General features: G+C 36.0%; 1 protein-coding gene across 3 annotated transcripts in view; it reads left to right on the forward strand.

The window, feature by feature from the left end:
- PPP1R12A (protein phosphatase 1, regulatory subunit 12A) overlaps positions 1-17,160 on the forward strand; it is a 69,322-nt gene that overhangs the window by 31,402 nt on the left and 20,760 nt on the right. For 2 of the 3 annotated variants that reach the window (XM_008938804.1, XM_008938811.1), the window contains exons 5-16: positions 353-427; positions 854-942; positions 1,075-1,232; positions 4,093-4,220; positions 7,530-7,745; positions 8,553-8,647; positions 9,754-9,876; positions 10,666-10,827; positions 11,300-11,476; positions 15,063-15,153; positions 16,146-16,343; positions 16,521-16,689. In XM_008938804.1, coding sequence (XP_008937052.1) covers positions 353-427; positions 854-942; positions 1,075-1,232; positions 4,093-4,220; positions 7,530-7,745; positions 8,553-8,647; positions 9,754-9,876; positions 10,666-10,827; positions 11,300-11,476; positions 15,063-15,153; positions 16,146-16,343; positions 16,521-16,689 — 1,681 coding nt within the window. The remainder of the gene's footprint in view (positions 1-352; positions 428-853; positions 943-1,074; positions 1,233-4,092; positions 4,221-7,529; positions 7,746-8,552; positions 8,648-9,753; positions 9,877-10,665; positions 10,828-11,299; positions 11,477-15,062; positions 15,154-16,145; positions 16,344-16,520; positions 16,690-17,160) is intronic. The other variant, XM_008938819.1, reaches the window with a different exon arrangement.

The raw sequence follows: 17,160 nt of genomic DNA on the forward strand, positions 1-17,160 counted from the left end.
AATATGGTGAGAATCATATTCTTTCAATTGCCTTTTCTTTTCCTTGATAGATTTTTTTTTTTCCTTCAAAGGACAGCGAAATTTTACTGAAGTCATGTTTTTATCTCTTAAAAAACATGTTTACTCATCAGGTATAGATGTTTCAGTTTCAATTACCCCAGAAAAGTAATATTGCAAAAGTGTTTTCAACTACTGACAGACTAACAGTTTGTAGTTGAGCTTGGCTTTTACTTTCTAATTTCTCTCTCTGAACATGCTCCTTACCTGCATTATCATGTGTTAAGGCATCATAATCCATTACATTTAAATTCTGCTGTACAATTATGGTGTTTTACTTCTTCCCCTTCTCCAGGGGCAGACAGCGTTTGATGTGGCAGATGAAGATATTCTAGGATATCTAGAAGAATTACAAAAGAAGCAGAATCTGGTAGGCCTTTTGCATATCTATAGACAAGATCTGTATAAGTTAGACTTTATTATACATATGATGATGGTACACAGCTCAGAGCAGCATATAGATGGAAAACAAAGGTTTAATTTTGAGCTTCAATTCAGGTAATGCTACAGTCATCTCAAAACATCTTCCATGCCCTTACTTGATCAATTATGGTGACCAGAAAGACTTAGGAGAAAGAAGGTGCTCTTCTACTTGCCTTGTTCAGTGTGCATTTTATGATCCGAAGCATCAACAATGAGAAACTTCTGAGATTTTAGAATTTTGAACTTTAACACTGTGAAAGCTTATACCTATTCTATTGTTTGCAGTAGTTAGACAAAATTTCCTTCCCTTTGTGATTTTGTCATGCTGATACCATTCTATCAATTTAACTGTATCATTCTATATGTTTTGAAGCTTCATAGTGAAAAACGGGAAAAGAAGTCTCCCCTGATTGAATCTACAGCCAACATGGATAATAATCAGACACAGAAAACATTCAAAAAGTAAGTAAACTAGGAAAAATTATATGCTCTTAATAAAAAAAGATAACTTCACAAGCTGTCCTACAAAGTCCTACTTGACAGGCTTCACTAAATTTTTCAGGACTTAGTAAGCATTTTTCTTTTCAATCTCAGTAAGGAGACATTGATTATGGAACAAGAAAAGAATGCATCTAGCATAGAGTCCCTGGAGCAAGAAAAAGCAGATGAGGAAGAAGAGGGAAAGAAGGATGAATCCAGTTGTTCTAGTGAAGAGGAAGAGGATGACGACTCAGAATCTGAAGCAGAGACAGGTACGTTATTTGGAGTAGTGGCCTTTTACTTTATAAATTTACTTATTTAATATCATATAATACAGGATTAAGTATCCTAAGTTTCACTTATTCTTCTGCATTTCACTAAGCTACCAGTAATTTTAAAGTAAGTTTATATATGTCTAAAGTTGAGTCGTAACAGGTGGCTTATTAGGTTAAAGCTATTAAACTACTTATTTGATTGGCTACTTAACAACTAGTACCTTTAATTAAATAGTTGGAGAAATATAAGCCTTAAGTAGCATGTCAGAAAGCATTGAAAACGTTAGAAGATCAAATCAGAAACACAGGCTTTATAGCTGTGTCTGCTTGTGGGACTGGCATAGAGATTGGAACAGCAGAGGTGCACATGTTCTCATTTGGTTTTGCCATCCTGAAGAAGCTAATCTGCTGGTTAATCTGGCCGTCTTGGCTCAGGTATTTGGAAAGTGGTGGTGCAGGTATTTTCAATGTGTCCTGAAACAAACTTTTAAAGGTGTTGTTACAATGTTAACAATTACTTCATCTATGACTGCATTTCAAGAGGAGCGTTCTTTGATAAGTTTGGAGTTCTCTACAAAGAAACGTGTTTTCTGTACTTGTGTCTTCTGTGGAATTTATGGGGGGTTTTGTTCTTGAACAATTATTGGAGTTGTAAAGCAAGTAGTGATGTAAGAACAGCATAGCATCTTTTTCTTTCAAATCAGAAAAAAAATTGTCAGGCAATCTCAGTGTTCAAAGATGTATGTTCAATCCTAATAAATAATTTTAGAATAACTGCAGCAATACAATGCATAGGTGTCATTGGAAATATGTTGTTAATATTTTATACTTAAACTTTTTAAAATAAGTAAAGCTTTTTGCTGAGCTGTCAGTTCTCATTTTAAAAAACTTTCTAATTTCTTCACCTGAAAAGAGAAGACTAAGGAAGGATTTTGAGGCTAACCAATATGTCATAAATACTTAGTGTAGGCAGAAATAAAAATAAGTTGCGAAACCAAACTGTCTGTTACAGTTTAATTATTTTTGTATTTTCAAATAAACCAGTGTTTCAGTGTCAAGCTGGAAAACACATCTGTCAAGCTTTGCAGTTAGTCTTTCGCCTTAGTACCCTTGTATCCCTTATTTACAAGAGACTGAGCTTTGATAAACTCAAACCACTTGTAATATGTAGTAATTTCTTAGTCACTGAGCTAACTGTAGTGTCTCCTGACTGTGTCTCCAGAACCTCCAGACTCTGGTAACTCTCTTCTCTTTGTTACCAGTGGATAGTTTGTGCCAGGAAAGTTTGACTGTGCCACAAGAATTAATTTATGTAAACTTTGTTTTTTTTAATATCAACAGGGCTTTATCATGCTTTATTTGGCAAGTTACACTTTAAGCTTTTCCTGGTACGGCTGGATCTCTTAAATACCAAGCATGTACTTTCCCTTTTTTTCCCTGTTGTCCAGCTTAAGGTAGTTTTCTAGTGAAAAATCTTCAGTGAGTAAGGAGCGTTCTGGTTGTAAAATATCTTAATAGTGTTCAATATTCTGAAGTACTGGAAACTGATTTCTAATCTATTGGGATAGTTGAAATATTTTCTTAAAACTTGCGTTCTGTTTCACTGATTATGTGAGAATGCAGTTTTCAAACAAACACATTCCTGTCTGTAAGAAGGGAAACATGAATATGAATCTAGCATCTCCTTAAGTCCAGACAAACAAGCTGAGAAGTAAAATTTTCAGCAGTTCAGATCTTTTACCTTACTTTGCTTTATAGAGGTAGTTTAATGTTTTTCGAAAGTTATTCAATATTACCTCCGTCATGCGTACAGTTACGTTCTTGCTGTCCTTGAAAGAATTTCAGAGTACAGTTGTGAAAAAGTCCATTTTTCTCCTTCCACACTTTCACTCCTGATAACTTTTTCTGTACATTTTAAAGCTGTATTACTCATTTGCAGATTTCCAGCAGATCTGCTTGTGCATAACCTCAGATTGTACTACCAGCCCACATTGCCTTGTGGAACTTTCTATCACCATAGCCTAGAAGTTTACCACCTTTTATTTTCTCTTACGTTTAGAAAAAGCTTTTTATTAAGTACACAGTCATGTAGGCTGATTTTTTACAATATATATTTGTATTTGTTTACTGCATAAGTAATTATTCAAAACATCTGTTCAGCTATGTTCTTAACTGAAACAAGTGAGTAACAGCAACACCATTAACTGTACGGTTTCCAGTCATAGATCAGCACTTGGGAAGCCGGGTCCCTGCTTCAGCTCCTTCTAGTGACTGGAGCCCCTGGCTGACTCCTCGGTGCAGTTAATTATTTTTGCAGTCAACATACACAGTTATCTGAGAATACCTTTTACTTTGAATTAGCATCTTTTGTGGTTCAAATTAAATATTATATACCTCCCACTGCAAAATTTTTATGATCGTTAGCCATCTACTAAAATGTAGGCTGTCTGGGGAGGCTGTGAAATCTTTTTCCAGATGTTTTGAAGGCCTGACTCATCAAAGCAACCTGATTTGAACGTAATATTGACACTGCTTTCAGCAGAAGGTTGAATTAGGTGGCCTCTGAAGTTCAGCTTCACCCCAAATGATTCTGTAGTTCTGTCTCTGCATTTCTGAGTGTTTAACACTTACTGAATAACAAAAAAAGCATGTTACATGCATGACAATTACAGAAAAGAGGTGGAGCTAACTATGATACAGATTAGGAGTGAGAGGGAAGACACTAAGGAATAAATAATAAAATGCTGTTCAGATAGTTGACTGTCAAATTTATTGAGAAGAAATTCAACTCTGTGTTGTACAAGTGAAGAAATTGTGAGTGAAAAATAAAAATTGAAATCTTGTCAATATTTTGCAGATAAGACCAAGACCTTGGCAGCTGTAACTAATAATGCGAATACTGCAAGTACGCAATCAGCTTCGGTAGCTGTGACAGCGCCTTCCGTGGCCGGTGGCCAAGGAGCACCTACATCACCTGTTAAGAAGGTAAAAAAGAAAAACCAAACTTCATGTGATTTTATATTTCTGTTCTTCTGTATAAGCATAAATTTTTTGATTCTTGTATAAAAAGTGGATTGGATTATCCAGTGAACTGATGAAAAAATGCACAGATTCCTAAAATATGTTGTGGTTTTCTGCCCAAACTGCGCTCAATTTTTAAGGTTTTTCATGTGTTTGATTCTAAACAGGGATCTAAAATACAAAACTACCAAATAGCTGAACATAAGATCCTCTTAAAAAAGGAAAAATCTGTTGCACAATGAGTGGACTCCTTGTTTTTCTGAAGCTAAGCTTCATCTTTCAAAAATCTATTCTGTGCTAGGCTCCTCCAAAATTTTTAGAAACTACAGTTCTAGTGTCTCTCTGTGCCTGTATTTGTGATGCACTTAAGGCAAGGGAAGCAGGTATGACTAAGGTAGTTTCAAGAGTCTTTAGAAGCATTCAGCTAAAGATTAGGCACCGAAGTTGAAAATGACACCTGGAACAAGAAGTGGAAAGTGCTGCAGGTGCCAACCCTGATTTCAGTATTGTTAGGACTTCATGAAAGAGCTAGAGAATTTGGACACATGATTTGTTCAACGCACAACTCAAAAACACACTTAGCAAAGCCATATTGCATGCAGCAACCTTTTTACAGCTGGATGTGAAAAGTTAATTGAAATGAATTTTGGCTTTGCTTGTTAAAGGGGAAGTTACATATGCCTGGGGAAAAAAAATTACTGTAGATAACAATGCCTAGTGAGAAGGTGGTATACAAGTCCAACTTTTAGAATATCAACACAAACTGGATAGTAAGCCAGTAAGACCTCATTTGTCGATCATTACAACTTTTCTATACACATCATAATCAAAACATAACCTTCCAGTGATGCTTTGGAAAAGCATGTTCAGGAGAAATGATAGCCATGATAAACAGAAACCACAGTAGGGAGAGATGATGTACTTCTGGGTGGATAGCATGTATTGTATTTGGCTCTCAGGAACTTATTTGAGTTATACTTTCATAGCCACAAAAGAACCTAATGAGAGATATATATATCTCCTGCCTCATAATATGTGATATTATTCAGTAAGGGGGTGCTGAGCTTCCAGATCCCAAGAGCTGCTTTACACAACTCATTGCGACTGATGTCCAAAAAAACATGAGAGCAAAAGGGGAATTGTGGGCACGGCTCATTGGCAGGAATGACTGCTGTTTCCTCTCACTGAGCTTTGTAGCTGGGCAGACAGCTAGATTCCCGGGTGATCTTCTGACATTGATCTAAAGAATTCCGGCTGGCTCAGTGAGGAATTGCTCTGTCATGGGAGCTCCATTTGGATTTCTCAGAGCTGTGCAGAATTCAGGAGCCACCAGTTCACCAGACAAAGCGTAGCAAATGCGTGAGGGAGGGAAGGCACGGTGAGGAGTTGCTGTGTTGCTAACTGTGCCTAACTGGAATGAATTCAAATACATAGTGTGAATTTTACTGCAAGGAAATAGTCCTACTTTATATGGTTTGTTTTTAAAGTCACTTCAGTAACTGAAGGATTTCTGACAGTTGGGCAGTTTAACTGATGTGCTCTCCACTCATGTTCTTTTACTGCACTTGCTTACCTTTGCACACTGGAGATTCTAAGATAACCCAACACATAATTTTTCTGAGTTTTCTAAACTTCTTGAAGCCAGAAGTTTCCCAGCTTGTCCCTTACCAATCACTTTATTTCATATTGCACAAAAGCTTTCTAAGCGGCAAAACCTTCTGCAAGAGGGTGTTTCCAAATTGTTGCTAGCTGGGGTGTGGCTTGATATTCCATAGTTGAATGATCAAATACACATAATATTTGGGTACATGGTTAAATGGTGATCGATGGAGGGGGGAACTTTTAAATAATAATAAGAAATAAGTATGATTTTAAGCTGAATGGTAGCCTTTTATAAACATTCATACACTGGCATTTAGTTCGTTCTAATTTTATTATGTGGTAATTAATGACTTGTCTTTTGGTCTTAAAGGTAAAAGGTGCAGGTTAAAAGTAAACTGTCTTTCTAATACAATATGCAGAGAAGAACTCAGGGCCTTCTGTAGCTACAAAATAAATGCACAGATATATATCAAGACTAATCATCTTGTGACATAGCATGTACATGTGATCTAGGGGAGATGCAGCTCATATCAGTGAACAAAAAGGCTTCCAAGTGTTCTTGCTAATGAAGGTGAACAAGCACAGTGTATTTGACCTTGCACCTGCCTTTTCAGGTTTGCACCTTCTGTGCTACAGCAGTTACTCCTCTGCTTTTACACCATAGATGGCCAATCCGTATGTTCCGCACAAGTGGTGCAGATGCAGCGTACTAAGCTTGAATTTGGGTTTTCTTCAGTCTATGGCATTCAGTAATGCTGCTTTCTGTCTGAGGGTGCTGAAGTAAAGAGAGTTTGGGAGTGAAGGTATGGGTTTGATGGCTAAGCTAGCATGGGATGTGATTAACGGATACGAATGAAGTAGGATAAGAAGATAAGAGATGGTTAGTGTGAATCTTCCAGTATTCTCAACTGTCTGAGGATTTAGTCCATGGACCTTGTTAGGTCAACAGGCTTTGCTGTCCCCTTCTATGCAAACTGCAGTTCTGTCTCTGAGCTAAACCTGCTGTGTTGTGTTTAAAAATAATCTGTTACCAAGGTTTTAAGTCTCAAGTCTCTTACTACTTTTTGGTATTCTGTGCTGTACTGAAGAGCTACATAATATAAATGTAAGAACAAACGATGCAGTTTTAAAACAACCTTTTGCTTTTATTTTCCGTTCTTTCAATGTTCATCTTTGTCTTGTCTTAATTGGCTTTAGTATGATTTCATTCCTCCTATCATGCCTGTCGTGGAGTCAGTAGATCCTGCATCATGGAGGCAGGGCTTGCGCAAAACTGGCATTGTTCTTGTGCCCAATAAGGGTGAAAAATCTATGGTGAGGTTCTGGTGTGCACAGGTTTTTGTACAGGTTTATAACATATTTAATCAATATGTTGGTACTAGATTTGCATGTTTCTAAGTTTGCATCCCATGATCACAGTGTGGATTGCAAGTGTGGGTTTTTCTGAGCTAACTTCTAGAGGAATAGTATACCTTGACCAGTCTTATATTTCTTATGTCGTTAACTAATCTAAGAGAAGATTTTGTAGGTTGTGTCTCACCACAACCCATCTACAACTCAACACTTCTAAGATTATTAAAACCAGTTATGCTCTCAAATCTCTGCAAGTAGCATGAATTACCACAGGTAATATAAATTAATAATGTAAACTAATTTACATGCATTTTGTAGTTTCCAACATCTACAACCAAGGTTTCTCCCAAAGAAGAAGAGAGGAAAGATGAATCTCCTGCTTCGTGGAGGTTAGGTCTTAGAAAAACTGGTAGTTATGGTGCGCTTGCAGAGATTACTGCTTCCAAAGAAGCTCAGAAAGAAAAGGACTCAGCAGGTGTTATGCGTTCTGCCTCAAGTCCTAGGCTTTCCTCTTCATTGGACAACAAAGAAAAGGTAATCGTTTTCAGTGTGAAACAACATTTTGAGGAACTGATCTACCTTACTTAGTGTAGAAGTTTGTGAAGTGTTGTTAGAATAAGACGTTCTCTATAGACTGTGCTACACATCTGTTCTGTGCCAAAATTCTGAAAAGAGAACTTATGCAGCTTTTATGTTGTCTCCTTAAAAGTGTCGTGTGCACCTTCATTCTCTGGTGACCTGGTACAGAGGTCTTGCCATTTTCTGGGTTTGGACTTGCAATGCTAGTAGTTGGTTTTATACTTAAGGGAGATGAGAGGTTTGATTTTTTTGGTGTCACTTAGAGAGTGATGCTGAAAGAATCTTAGCAAAAAGGACTCTCTTATTGTGTTCTATAGTCTTTTTTTATTTGGGATAATTTGGTTCTATAATTAAATATGAATTCACTAAACCAAGTGAAGGTCTAGATCAGAACAGGTACCTGAACAGCACAGAACTTGTTGTTCTGGTTCAAGTACAAATGCTTAATTGTTTTTAGGAGTAAGAGTAATATTATACTGTACTATACAAAAATACTAAAGCAGTTGCTTTCAGTAATCGGTGTTGGCATTGTGCTGCAGCAAAGCAGAAAAAAAAAAAGAGAAATCAAGTAATTTGCCTCATTAGAATGAAAACAGTTTACTTTTCATGTTGTAGTCTTTATGATATTTAACTAAAGCTTAAAACTCATTTGTGTAATCCAGTCACAATAAATACAGCTGATGTGGTCATAATGATGATTTTCCAGCCAATAGCAGTATAATCAGTAATAGTAACACTTAATAAATAGTGCATGTCTTTCAGGAGAAAGATGGAAAAGGAACTCGGCTTGCATATGTTGCACCTACAATACCAAGACGATTGGCCAGTACCTCTGACATTGATGAAAAAGAAAACAGGTGACTCTGGATTTATAATTTCTGTTAAATATAAGATTACTTTATATTCGAGTGGCTGACAAACTTAAAGATTTTAGGACAATGCTAATTAATAGCATTTTCTTTCTCTGTGGATTATGCTAATCCATAGGGTAGTCCAGTTACTGAAGGTTTCTGATCTTGTAAATTACTACGACACATTTTTAAATCCAAATTATTATATGACAGGAGCAGAACTGGGCAGTGAGAGTTGTCTTGTACATCCAGAAAGCCAAAGGTATCTGAACGTAAAATATGTCTTGACAAAATTTTACTTTATTTTCCCTTGCACACCTGATTGACTTTTGTGCATAGTTTTGTTAAAGACATTTTTTTTTCTTCCTTCTCTCTCAATTTCTAATCTGGAGCTGACATTTTCATTGGAAATTAATTTTTTTGCATCTCAGTGTCCATTTTCAGGCTAGATTTTACAGGCAGATTTTAGCAAGGTTCTTTCTTTCTGCTATAAACTGCAAGAGGATGGAAATTCCTGATGACTAAAGTAATGTCAGCCAGTGATATGTGGCAGGCCATTCAGGAATGGCAACTGCAGGCCTGTTTACACTAGTCTACAGTATCATGAGTTCTAAAGGCTAGTCAGCTTTTCAACTAGTTCTTAAAAAACCCAAGGATGAAAAAATCCCATTAAATCAATTTGTAAAAATCCTGGCTAGTTTTCCCGTTATTGCACTGGATAATCTCAGGAGCAAACAGAAAAGCCTCTTGTTCATTTTTGAGTAAAACAAAGCCTGCAGCTGTCACAGATAAAAGCTGATGATTGATTTGATTTTAATTAAATCCTCTTTAGTAGTTTTTCTTTTGATGCTATTTTTCTATTCTAATGCTGTTAGTATGTATATATAGTATTTTTCCACATGAGCTTGAAAATAGTTGTCCATAGAGGTAATGTTCTGTTATTCCTATTATAATTCCTGTTCTGGATATCTGTTAATGTTATCTGTTGTGGATAGGTTTATTTTAAATGTGTTATCCTAGTTTTGATCTTTAACTTGAAACTTCTTTTCAGCTCACATCATGAACAACCTTCTTTAACATAGGTTTGCTAAACTGAAATATTTTTTTTACAGGGACTCATCTGCTAGTTCAATACGTGGTGGCAGTTCCTACACCAGGAGAAAATGGGAGGAAGATGTCAAGAAAAACAGTTTGAATGAAGGTCCTACATCATTAAACACAAGTTATCAAAGAAGGTGGGGGATATTATCTTATTTTTGTTCTATCGAAATAAGCTTGCAGATCAAAAGAAAGAAAGTACTGAATCACTTTCTAAGGACATATTAAAATTCAACGGTGACATATTGAAATGTTCATAATAATTGCAAAGTATGTGCTCATGCTGATACAACGCTCATGCTGATTTTAAAACTGGACCATTTTTACTATCTTAGAGTGTTGCAGAAACTGCTGTATAATTAAAATTACATGTTTCTTTTTTCCTATTGTTTAGTTCAGTTTGAAGTTCTTTAGACTCTGCAGATTGCTTCAGTATTCAAAGATAACTATTTTAAATGTTGGCATAGAAGTAATTCTGCATGGTATCTGAAAAGAAGTTGAGTGATAATGATGACATTCTTCTCTGACGAGCTATGGAGTAAAATTATGCATTTTCTGAGATATTCAGTGTAGGTGAAACATCAGTTTAAAAATGGGACATTGGAGGCTCTATATGAATACTTCAGTAGATGTGATGGAGACAGGCACACATAAACCAGTGAGCTTCTATCCTTTATCTCCTCTTTTGGTGGAGAAATGGTCTGGACTTACAGACAGTTCTACTGCCTCTGAGGTCATAAATGAAAAGACCTAATCAAGGAAATAGCAAAGAAAACACTTCTTTTGCCCTAGAAGTTTCTGAAACTCAAATGACACAGAATACAGGAGCAGGAATTTAATGTGTCATTGACTCCTTTGTGATTTTTTTTTTTATGAGCTAAGATAAGTAATGCAAATGGCATCCATTGTATGTGTCTCTTCTTCAGTGGCTCCTTTGGTAGAAGACAAGATGATCTGATTAGTTCTAATGTTCCAAGTACTGCATCAACAGTTACCTCTTCTGCTGGTCTTCAGAAAACACTGCCTGCCAGCGCAAACACTACTACAAAGAGTACAACGGGTTCTACTTCAGCAGGTGTACAAAGCAGGTAATGGCACCAGCACACTTCTTTTTCCTTTTTTCTTTTTTTTTATGTCAGTTCTACTGTGTGCTTATGTATGTGCATGCGTTCTTGTTTAGTAGAAACTGGGGCTCTGGATTTTTGGATTCTTTTCACGTTCCTGTTCAATTTGCTTTGATTTTATACAATTTGGCTATTTGGCTCAAAAATTGTGCATGGCTTTCTACTGTAAAGTGACAGCCATGTTGATATAAAAAAATAAATCCAATGTTAGAAGGGTGTGAAGAATAAAAGTTCAATTATTGTGAACTGCTCATTTCTTAACTTATTCAATTTAATAGCTCATCAAGTTGAGCTTTCATAGTGGAGACATTTCTCAGTTTGCTTTAGAAAAAAATCCATCCCTCAATTTACATGTTATTAGTTGTTGAGTAAAGTGCTTTCATTGTTTAGCTGTTTCCTTTTCTCTTTTTTTGTGTTGCTGCTTGTTATGCTGTAGTACCTCAAATCGTTTGTGGGCTGAGGATAGTACTGAGAAAGAAAAGGACAGTGTTTCTACAGCAGTGACCGTTCCAGTTGCACCATCTGTTGTAAATGCTACAGCCACTACCACAGCCATGACTACAGCTACTTCTGGCACTGTGTCCTCAACATCAGAGGTCAGGGAGAGACGGAGGTGTGTAAAGGTCCTAAGAGTAATGTTGCTCTTATACAAAAGTTCTATTTTCTTCTTATTTAAAGGAATGTGTTGGTTACCTCAGATTGGGATAGTACAGTATGTAAAGCAGTGTGGTTTGCTTGCTCTGTATTGAAACACCTAGCAGCATGCCTCAATTTATCTAAGAGCTTAGTACCCGTGGAGACCATTCATGAAACTTTGATATTGCCTATTTTTGACTGGCCTTGGGTTCTGAATCGATATGTGGTAATTTCACATTTGTATTTCTGCTAATAGATTAAATGAGTCCCTTTAAAAATACTCATGATGGAACTTTGTAAAAACACTGTGTTAAAAATAGGAAAATCAATAATGAATTACTTACTGACAGTACACTGCTGCTGATTGAGCTACTGTGACACTGGCAGTAGGCTAGTACATTACAACATAGAGTTTTTCCTGCCATCTTGTATGCCTGGCACTACTGAGAAAGGACTACTGAACCCAACACATTCTGTTTATTTCATTGCATTGTTTACATAATACACGCTGTAAATGCAGTGGTTTTAAGCACTGTTCAGTATAAAGTATGTAAATCTTTAAGAATATGGTGTTTTTTTTCTGTTAGTTCTATGCAACATGAGTTAAGATGGGTGCTCATTTATGTTTCTGTAAAGAATAGTTACCTGCTATTTATGGAAGCAAAAAGAATTTTCACAAGGTTGATAATTTGTTAGCTTTCCCTGGGTGGTTCTTCTATGGGTTATTTATGTTTGTCCTTCAACCCTTCCACTGAAATGGAAATTCATATTTCTGTATTGCTCCCATAGTAGTTTTGAAATGTGACTTCTGTATCAGTGCCAGATTTGTGTATCTCTGTGTTCACAGAAGTAGTGAACCTGTTCGTTGTTACAGAAGAAACCTGTATTCTTCTGGTTCACTTAAGGTAGCAACAATACTTAAAGATTTCTCATAGCTTTAGGCCTATTTAGGATGGTCTGTTTTCCATAGTCTTCCTTTTACACCCAAAACTGAGAGGAAATAATTTCTATGAAATGGGGATTATTTTTTCTTTTCCCCACCATGGTTCATGAGGTACCCACACATGCTTATAACCCATTTCAATAACAACCGTAGTCAGCACCTGCATCTTCCATAGTAAAATTTTACTGAAACTGGCAAATGAAAAGCAAAACAACAAAATGCATCTTTTTCTTTCAAAAGTAGTTCCAATTTTAAAATGCAAATGCTATTTCAGTCTTGTATGAGCTAGAAAAGCAAAGAAATTTAGAATTAAGGCTTTTGCTGTCTTGTTTGCTCTTGCTAGTCTGTGTATACTAATGCTCATACACTACATACGTTTTAAATGCCTGCAATTGGCCTGAAATTCGTTGGTTTATCTGACTCTGGGCCAGTCATGTAAGATATTGTCGCATATGCATTCTCGATGGCGTAGTAAAATATCCGTTAAATATTAAAAGTCATCAAAACCAGACTGATTAGTGTGCGCATGTGAGAAGGTAGCACTCTAAATATCAGCACATGCATATCTATCTGTATATATACAGATACATATATGTATATGTGCATGTGTGTGTATCTGTATATGTTTATATGCACATGAAAAACTTGTCTGTATATGAAGTGTATTCTTAGGAAATGAACTTGCTTAATCTGTATTTGTGGACTGAAAGTGTGTATTTAGAAAGTATGTTTGAAATAGTATTTCAGAGACTATTTGAACAGTAAAGATGTTATAAATAATGTTAAGTAATGAAGCATGTAATGGAGCACCCATTTGGAATAGGTGAAGAAGCTGTATTCTTTATCTAATTCTTAGGATTGGTTTAGAGAAGCAGGAAAGAGAATGACAGCCTTAAACTCTTTGTATCATGAGTAATACTGCATAGGTGCCCATGTGACATCATGGGGGATGCAAGGGTAGGGCACTTCTGGCTCTGGCAGTAACTGTGGTGTGCACCTGGCAAATGGAGCCTTCTCATTTTCCCTCAGTGAGGTTTAAAGTATTTCTGATTTCTTGGAGGATGGGTGTATGTACACCAGCTGTTAAAGAGCAAATTATATGGCGTATTTTGTCGCAGTTTTCAAGCCCTGAGGTTCATACCTGCCCAGCAATCAAAACCTCCTAGGTCATGTTAGCCAAAGGAGCTAACAGGTACCTTTTCCTGCTACAGATAGGGCCTGTGTCTTTAGGAAACTGGAAAGTCCATCAAAAAGGCTGTTTTCAGCAAAACAGGATAGAGAAAGCAAATTAATATGATGGGGTTTTTTTTAAGATGTGTCATGATAGGAGATGTTTCTACATTTGTAAGCATATGCAAATTCTACACATTTCCTGTGTTTTGGGGGTAATTAGTTTAATAGAGGGAGACCATGGGTAGTAATCCATAGCTCTGTGTAAATGAAGTTGATTGTTTTAGAACTCTTTTTAGTATGTACTAAATTTAACAAATATATAATTAGGTGACCAAAAAACTGCTCTTGCCATAGATAAATGATTTAAATGTTACTAGGTGATGGCTCCTGAAACATAGTCACCAGCCACTTATTGAATCATTAGCCAATAATTTTTAGCTAGATATGTAAAAATATAGACAATTAGAAAATATTACAGCATCTGACTGCGATTTTAAATGTAGCTAATTTCATGACCTGCAGAAGCTCAGAGAGCTTGTTTTAAGCAACCTTTTAGCAACCTTCTAATTTTGCTTTTTCAAATTTTTCTAATTTCAGCTAGTCTAAGGATTTTTTTCAAATGTTAAACTATAGCATTACTGCAAGAATATTCTGTAATAGAAAATCAACAAATGCATTAAAAACTTTTTAAGTTCCTTTGTGATAATTTTGTCTGCATACATACATATGTATATACACACGTTACATACCTACAAATATATACGTTTATGCAGTATATGTTTGTTTTGGTTTTGTTTTTACCTCAGTTACATGGATTGGAGAATTTTTTAAAGAGTCCAGACCTTGTGTGTCTGGGTATTCTAGTACTTTTTTGGTTTTGATTACAATTACCTGCTTACTCTGCAGGATTTTTGCAGGTTTCATGGCAATTTATTTTTAAGCACAGTTTTTTCAAAGGGAGTTGGATTACTCAAAGCATGGATGATTCATGTGAAAATATGGTAACCACCTCCTCAAGGATTTTTAATCTCTGGTTCAAAAGATGGTATAATTAGGTTTTCTGCATTAGCAGTACGTTTATTTTTTTTCTAAAAGCTACAGATTATGTTAAAAGCTAATATGCATATGTATTTTATGTATAAATGTGTAACTGGATTAATCCCTGAGATCTTCTACCCCATGTTAATAGGATAGTGAAATACCAAAAAGACTTAAGTTACATTTAGAGAAAGTGGTAAAAAGAAATCTAAAGTAGGAAGAAACTATGTATTTTAATTGATTTCTAAGGCTGCTCTCTTGGTGGACAGATCACTATGATATGGATGAAATGTCTAAAATGTAATCTATCTTATACAGTTAAAGGTTTTCAGTCATACCATTGTTTTTTCTGACCATTTAATACATTTGTGATATCATTTGCCAATTTTGTGTGTAATTAACTCTTTAGATCATACCTCACTCCAGTACGGGATGAAGAGTCAGAGTCCCAAAGAAAAGCTAGATCCAGACAAGCAAGACAGTCTAGAAGATCTACGCAGGTATCGTTTTTTCAAAGCTTCTATATTTATGGAAATATACCTCTGTAGCTCCCTGAGTACAGTGACGTTTTAATTTCCCAGTAAAGCTCCAGATAAACAGATGGGTTATGAAACAACTTGTACCAGATTAAATAAAGCCTCTTTTTTCCCCTTTCTTCCCTGAAAGCTTTAGGACCCTTCACTGTGTACTGAAGGTTGCTTTTTCTAATCACTGAAGAGTGACTTAATACAAATTTGAAAGCACAGGCTTCTCCACTGAAAGGAAGTTTTTGATTGTGTTATTGGTAAAACGTCTTACTCCAGTAATTCTATCTCATATTATGTAGATGTTTACATCTAAAATTTTGTATTCTTCAAGAACTAACAGCTTTATGCCTGAGCCAAAGACTTAATACTTGAGAAATAGCCATAGCATACTATACTTACTTCCATTTCTGCCTTTTCTTTGTGCATGGACTGATGAAGATAATGGGATTGAGCTGACCAACATATGGATAGCTAATAAGATCCATGGCATAATAAAAAAAAAAAAAAAGAACATTCATTCAGAAAATACCTACTTTCTGTGGACATGGAAAAATACTAAGGAGTTTTTGCTTGTTAATAATGCATCTAATGGCATGACTCCTTTCAGTGTTTCTCTCTCTTTACATACTGATACATTTGGTGATTCTTGACAATTTTTATCAGAACTACCTTGTACTGAATTGGAACCCAGTGCAGTCCTAACATAGGAGGGATGTGACAGTAGCAAAACAGATTATCTCTAAATGATGCCTGAACCCTCTTTGGGCAGTGGAGCAATTGCCAGCTACTGTCCACTGGAGTATGTCTTCCCATCTTTTTTTGTGTCTGCTGACAAACTGAGAATAATCAGAAAATAGTCCCTGGATAAAACAGTACAAAGAAATGCTCATCAGCTCTGAGACCAAGTCTATCATCTAATACCAGTGATACATTGTAATAACGTTTGCTGGCTGCTGTTTTCTCAGGGTGTAACACTGACAGATCTTCAAGAGGCTGAAAAAACTATAGGAAGAAGTCGTCCCACAAGAACCAGAGAACAGGAAAATGAAGAAAAAGAAAAAGAAGAGAAAGAAAAACAAGACAAAGAAAAACAAGAAGAAAAGAAAGAATCAGAAACTAAAGATGATGATTATAGACAAAGATATTCCCGAACTGTTGAAGAGGTATTTTCATGATGGGTATCTTTAGGTAGAGAAATTATATGAATCTTAACTCCAACTATACTATTTTCATTTTGGTGCTAAAAAAAGAATTATTTATGTTTTTGAATGTTTTAATGTCTTGTGCTTTATATTTGTTTAATCTTGGTAAACTAATTTCAACATTTTTCTGCTGAATAGCCATATCATCGCTATAGACCGACTTCAACCTCAACTTCTTCGTCATCCACATCTTCGCTGTCCACCTCCACTAGCTCTCTTTCAACTTCAAGTCAACTAAACAGACCAAACAGCCTTATAGGTATAACTTCTGCCTATTCTCGAAGTGGAACAAAGGAAAGTGAGAGAGGTAGGAGTACTGTTTGTGAAGGGGTTTGTTGTTTTGTTTGACAAAGGGCAGCTTATGTTTCTAAAATGAGTTCAAAATTGGGTGCAACATGTAAGGCCACTGGGGATGTATCTTACTCCCATCTTGTGTAAGACATTCCAAAACTTGCGTATAGAGAGGAAAGAGCGTTTCTGTACCTGGTGGTGGTTTGCAGCCATTTAGTATGTGAATCTGTTTCCATTGGTGGGTCAGAGAAACGTCAAATATACTGCCATCAGTATCCACATAATGCTTTCCTTTCTGCTTTAACATAGCAACTATAAGAAAATAACACATTTCAGGGTTTAAATATTTGCAGGTAGTGAGGAGGAATTTTGCTTCAGTAATTGCTAAACAACAGGGCTTTTGTTTCAGTCCTTCCACATTGAAGGATTGAAATGATGCTTTAAGGACCTCTCAAGGTTTCATGAGCAGCTGAAAACAAAGGGAAAG

This window comes from Merops nubicus, unplaced genomic scaffold, assembly GCF_000691845.1.
Source record: "Merops nubicus isolate BGI_N331 unplaced genomic scaffold, ASM69184v1 scaffold34620, whole genome shotgun sequence".
NCBI lineage: Eukaryota > Metazoa > Chordata > Aves > Coraciiformes > Meropidae > Merops > Merops nubicus.